The sequence below is a fragment of the Penaeus japonicus genome, unplaced genomic scaffold (genome assembly GCF_977035675.1).
Source record: "Penaeus japonicus unplaced genomic scaffold, GWHDUDI00000001_assembly GWHDUDI00000007, whole genome shotgun sequence".
NCBI lineage: Eukaryota > Metazoa > Arthropoda > Malacostraca > Decapoda > Penaeidae > Penaeus > Penaeus japonicus.
The window spans coordinates 4,203,584-4,208,583 of NW_028234409.1; the positions used below are offsets into that span (position 1 = coordinate 4,203,584).

The 5,000-nt window shown below is 37.3% G+C and overlaps 2 protein-coding genes across 2 annotated transcripts in view; one reads left to right on the forward strand and one right to left on the reverse strand.

Annotated features, from left to right (window-relative positions):
- LOC147471538 (uncharacterized) overlaps positions 1–5,000 on the forward strand; it is a 180,382-nt gene that overhangs the window by 145,686 nt on the left and 29,696 nt on the right. The gene's annotated exons all lie outside the window — the stretch shown is intronic.
- LOC122253107 (uncharacterized) lies at positions 1,045–3,734 on the reverse strand. Its single transcript, XM_086538320.1, has 3 exons — positions 3,635–3,734; positions 1,595–1,839; positions 1,045–1,276 (listed from the first exon to the last, which is right to left on the reverse strand). The coding sequence occupies exons 1-3, from the start codon at positions 3,658–3,660 to the stop codon at positions 1,071–1,073; spliced, it is 477 nt and encodes a 158-aa protein (XP_086394446.1). The 5' UTR covers positions 3,661–3,734; the 3' UTR covers positions 1,045–1,070.

The window sequence follows — 5,000 nt, forward strand, 5'->3', positions numbered from 1 at the left end:
CTGGTGTTCATTCTTTAAGTTTTTATTTTTGGTGATAACGAAAGCCATGATTGCAATAATTGCTATATCTATTTTATGTGTTCATTAAGTTTTCCTTTTTGGTGATAACGAATGGTTGCGATAATTGCTATATTTATTCTATTGGTCTTCATTCTTTAAGTTTTCATTTTTGGTGATAACAAATGGTTGTGATAATTGCTATATCTGTCTTACTGGTGTTCATTCTTCCCTTCTTTAATCATTGGCTTTGCTTGCGTTTTACCTTATATTTGTTGAGCCTAGAACCTTCATACGGCATTGTATTCCGTGCTGCAATATTGCTGTTGATGGTATTACTTAATGATGCTGGTAATTATGACAAATGTACTAAAAAAAGGTATAAATCAGACTATTACTTCTACTACAGCTACTACAACAACTACTACTATTAATACTTCCACTAATATTATTACTAATTCTAATACTGCTGATATTAGTAACTTGGCTACTACTTCTATCGCTCATTAACAATAAGTATAATAATAGTCTAACTATCATAAACGAAATCAAATAACAACAATACAAAACACTATTGATAGAAACAAGAATATAAATTCTCTCTAAAGGAAAAGTGTATCTATGAAGGATATTTCTAAAGGATATCCTTCTTTTGAACAATATTATCCATGTGATGAGAACTTTTTGTTCACGGTATGTTTGTTCTCAACGAAAGGATTAATTAAAGGATCTCCTAAATTCTGGACATTAAGTGATACATCTGTCATGAGAGTTGATATCTTGTTTTGCGAGAAGAGATATCATTTCTAGGAGAATATTATATTTCATGGATGGTCTTTGCTATTAGATTACCTAAAGTAATAGCATATGTGCAAGGAGATAGATAGATAGATAGTACATCAACCTAGTAACTCATATGTTGTAATCCTAAAAGTAAAACATACGTGGAACCAGAAACTCGAAACCACCGAACCAAAATATCCTTTTTACCTCGGAGCAATTTCATCAGCTAGCTGTTCACGATTTTTTTTTTTTTTTCCTTTTTTTTTTTTTTTTTTACCTCTTACAGATCCTTACGACTTCTGAACAATATTATGCTTGGGACCGAAGGGGAAGCCGGTAATATCGTCGACTGAACCGTCTTGGTTGATAACAAGGACATCATGCTCCCTGTACCCGCCCGCACCCGGTTGGCCTTCGGGTATGGTTATCATGGGTTCCATCGACACCACCATACCGGGTTCCAAGGTGGTGTGGATGTCCTCCCGAAACTCCAGTTCTTTGGGTATAGTGGAGATAGCATTAGGTAGGTGTGTGGTGGTATTTTTTTGCGGCTGTGGTTATGGTGTGTGTGTGTGGTTGCAATATAGTGTTCTGAAATGTTGAAATGTTCACTATTCATATGTATGAGAAAATGGTATTCTGGTCATAAGTTTCGACGTTTCCTTGTAACTTTTGCGAGGAAGAACTTGTGATACGGTAACGTTAACTTCTAAGAGTATTAATTTAGCAGAATATGTCTTTCCTCTTCTGTGAAAAAAAAAAAAAAAAAAGCCTAACTTTCCGTAACTCACTGTAAAAAAAAGAAGGTCCTTACCAGCCTCTCGTCCATAGTAATGACTCATAACGCCGAAGGAATGTCCGTATCCAAACATCCTGTACTTGAGCAGGCCGAGTCCCGCGTACATATGATTCAGTTCCATGGCCACTTCGGAACACCTGACTCCCGGTCGAATGAGCTCGAGTCCTCGCTTGTGCACCGCCACGTTCGCCTCCCAGATCTTGAGGTGGGCGTCGCTGCAGTGGCCCAGGAACATCGTCCTTTCCACCGAGGCGTAGTATCTGGTGGTGAGGTGTTCGACTTTCAAGGAGGGAGGTTTCGAGGTGGGGTGAGATGAGAGGGTGGGTGGGATGAGGGTGGGTGGGGAGAGGATGAGTGGGGAGAGGGTGGGGCGTCTCACCTGTGCGAGGGCTTTCCCATCGTGATTTCCATGTTTTTGTCTCTTTTTGTGGTGTCCTCTCTCTCTCTCTCTCTCTCTCTGTATCTCTCTCTCTCCCGTATCTCTCTCTCTCTCTTTCTCTCTGTATGTCTCTCTCTCTCTCTCTCTCTGTATGTCTCTCTCTCTCTCTCTCTTTTTCTCTGAATGTCTCTCTCTCTCTCTCTCTCTCCCTCTCTCACTCTCTCTTTCTCTCTGTATGTTTCTTTCTCTTTGTATGTCTCTTTCTCTCTGCAGTCTCTCTCTCTCTCTCTCTTTCTCTCTGCATGTCTCTCTCTCTCTCTGTAAATTTCTCTCTTCTTTCTTTGTCTCTTTCTCTCTATGTATGTCTCTTTCTCTTTGTATGTCTCTTTCTCTCTGTAGTCTCTCTGTCTCTCTCTCCCGTATGTCTCTCTCTCTCTCTCTTTTTCTCTCTCTCTTTCTCTCTTTATCTCTCTCTCTCTGTATGTCTCTCTCTCTCTCACTCTTTTTCTCTCTGTATGTCTCTCTCTCTTTCTCTCTTTATCTCTCTCTCTCTCTCTCTTTCTCTGTATGTTTCTTTCTCTCTGCAGTCTCTGTTTCTCTTTCTCTATGCATGTCTATTTTTCTCTGTAAATCTCTCTCTCTCTCTTTCTTTCTGTAGCTCTCTCTCTCTCTCTCTCTCTCTCTCTCTCTCTCTCTCTCTCTCTCTCTCTCTCTCTCTCTATTTCTCTCTCTCTCTCTCTCTCTCTCTCTCTCTCTCTCTCTCTCTCTCTCTCTCTCTCTCTCTCTCTCTCTCTCTCTCTCTCTCTCTCACCAACATACATTCATTTACTCAGTCAGTAAGTCCCTCCCTCCCTTACTCACTCACTCATTCACTCACACACTTTATGTCTCTTTTTAGATAATTTACGTGGTCATCTTTATCTATAGAGAAATCATCCAGCAAACACAAAGCCGATACACAGTTGAAATACACTCACTCTTTGAAAAGTACAATGCTTAAGTATTAATCCTTTACCTCGTATCAAGACATAACCGTAGGAAATATATTTCCTCTAAGCGTAAGATGAAAAAAAAAATGAAGTAACTAATATACCATAAAGATAATGAAAGTGAATCCATAAAAAGATTGAAGTAACAAATCAACTAAAAAGGTATTGAAAGTGAATCCATACAAAAATTAAAGTAACTAATCAACTAAAAAGATACTGTAAGTAAATCCATAAAAACAGGAGTAACTAATCAACTAAAAAGATACTGTATCCATAAAAAAATGAAGTAACTAACCAACTAAAAAGATATTGAAAGTGAATCCATTAAGAATTGAAGTAACTAATCAACTAAAAATATACTGAAAGTGAATCCACAAAAAAAGAAGAAATAACTAATCAACTAAAAAATAATGAAAGTGAATCCATAAAAAAATGAAGTAACTAATCAACTAAAAATATACTGAAAGTGAATCCACAAAAAAAGAAGAAATAACTAATCAACTAAAAAATAATGAAAGTGAATCCATAAAAAAATGAAGTAACTAATCAACTAAAAATATACTGAAAGTGAATCCACAAAAAAGAGAAATAACTAATCAACTAAAAAATAATGAAAGTGAATCCATAAAAAAATGAAGTAACTAATCAACGAAAAAGATATTAAAAGTGAAAATCCCCAAGACTCACCCTTGGAGTAAAGGAATGCAGCTCATGGATAGAATCTCGCCCTCCTTCACTCTTCATGTCGTGAGCGGGTTGTGGGCGCCGTCTGTGTTTATGCCAGATTGGAACCAGACTAGACCTGGAAATTGAAGACATTACACATACAAACACACACACACTAAATCTGAGAATGGAAGACATTACTGTGATTTCGTTTTTTTTTTTTTTTTTTTTTTTTTTTTTGATCGGTTTAACTGAAAGTGTAATGAATATTTTTTTTTTCCGTTAGGGTATATTTCTTATAGTTTAACTGAAAGTACAATGTGTATTCATCTGTTTATTTATTTTTACTTATTTATTTATCTACTCATTATTATTTGTATTACCGTAAGGGTATATTTCTTATACTTTGATTGAAAGTATAATGAATCATTTCTGATTTCTTACGTGCGCTACACCCACAATTATTATAAATCCATGAAACTGTCGAGAAGAGAGAGAAAGCAAAGGACAAAGGAGTTTAAATACATGACAAGGATATGAAAGAAAAAGAAGAAGAAAGAGAGAGAAAGGGAATCAAAGAGAACATTAGATTATAAGAATAATAGGGTCTTTTGAGACAGTGCAGCTCCCGGTGGTAATGCAGTCACGATCACACACCTACTAAATCACGCACGGTGACGTTGAGGTCTTTAAAGAATCATTGCATTACCCTTGTGTTGTTACTTTTCATTCATACACACACACACACACACGCGCGCGCGCGCACAGGCACGCAAGCATACACACACGTACACACACACATACACACCCCACACACACACACGCACACGCACACACGCGTGTCAGATAGATAGATAAAAGGAAAGAAAGAAAAATAGAAAGAGAGGAGGAAAGAAAGATTGATAAACAGATAAATGGATAGATAGATAAACGAAGAAATATACAGATAGATAAACAGAAAAATGGATAGATAGATAGACAGAGAAATGGAGAAATAGATAGATAGATAGATAGGAAGATAGATTGGTGCTGAACATGTATGTACACGCGCGTATGAGTATACGGAAGTGAGCGTTTCAGAAATATAAACGCGTATTTAGAGAGAGATCATTATTTCACTCACCTTAGTGACTGCAATTTCCTCCGCACTTTTCGTCATGCGCATCCTCATAGTATGCGCGCCCACATCCACCAACGCATTGCTATGAGGTAGGTTATGCTGGAGTTTATGAGCAACCTCTAAGGTCACGTGATCATGTTCAATGCCCAGGCGCCCCTTTGTGTTTCCAAGTTCTCTCACAAGCGCTCGGTAAAAGTTGTCTCTCTTCCAGTCGCTGTAAATGGTGTTTTCCTTAAAAAAAAATAAAGAAATAAAAATAAATAAATA

What these genes read in the sequence shown, in the direction of transcription:
- LOC122253107 (XM_086538320.1), bottom strand. Translation starts at nt 3,660, where the DNA reads ATGAGCTGCATTCCTTTACTCCAAGG. An exon ending in TGCATTCCTTTACTCCAAGG is followed by an intron (nt 1,840 to 3,634) that starts GTGAGTCTTGGG and finishes CCTCACCACCAG; the next exon opens with ATACTACGCCTCGGTGGAAA. An exon ending in TTACTATGGACGAGAGGCTG is followed by an intron (nt 1,277 to 1,594) that starts GTAAGGACCTTC and finishes CTATACCCAAAG; the next exon opens with AACTGGAGTTTCGGGAGGAC.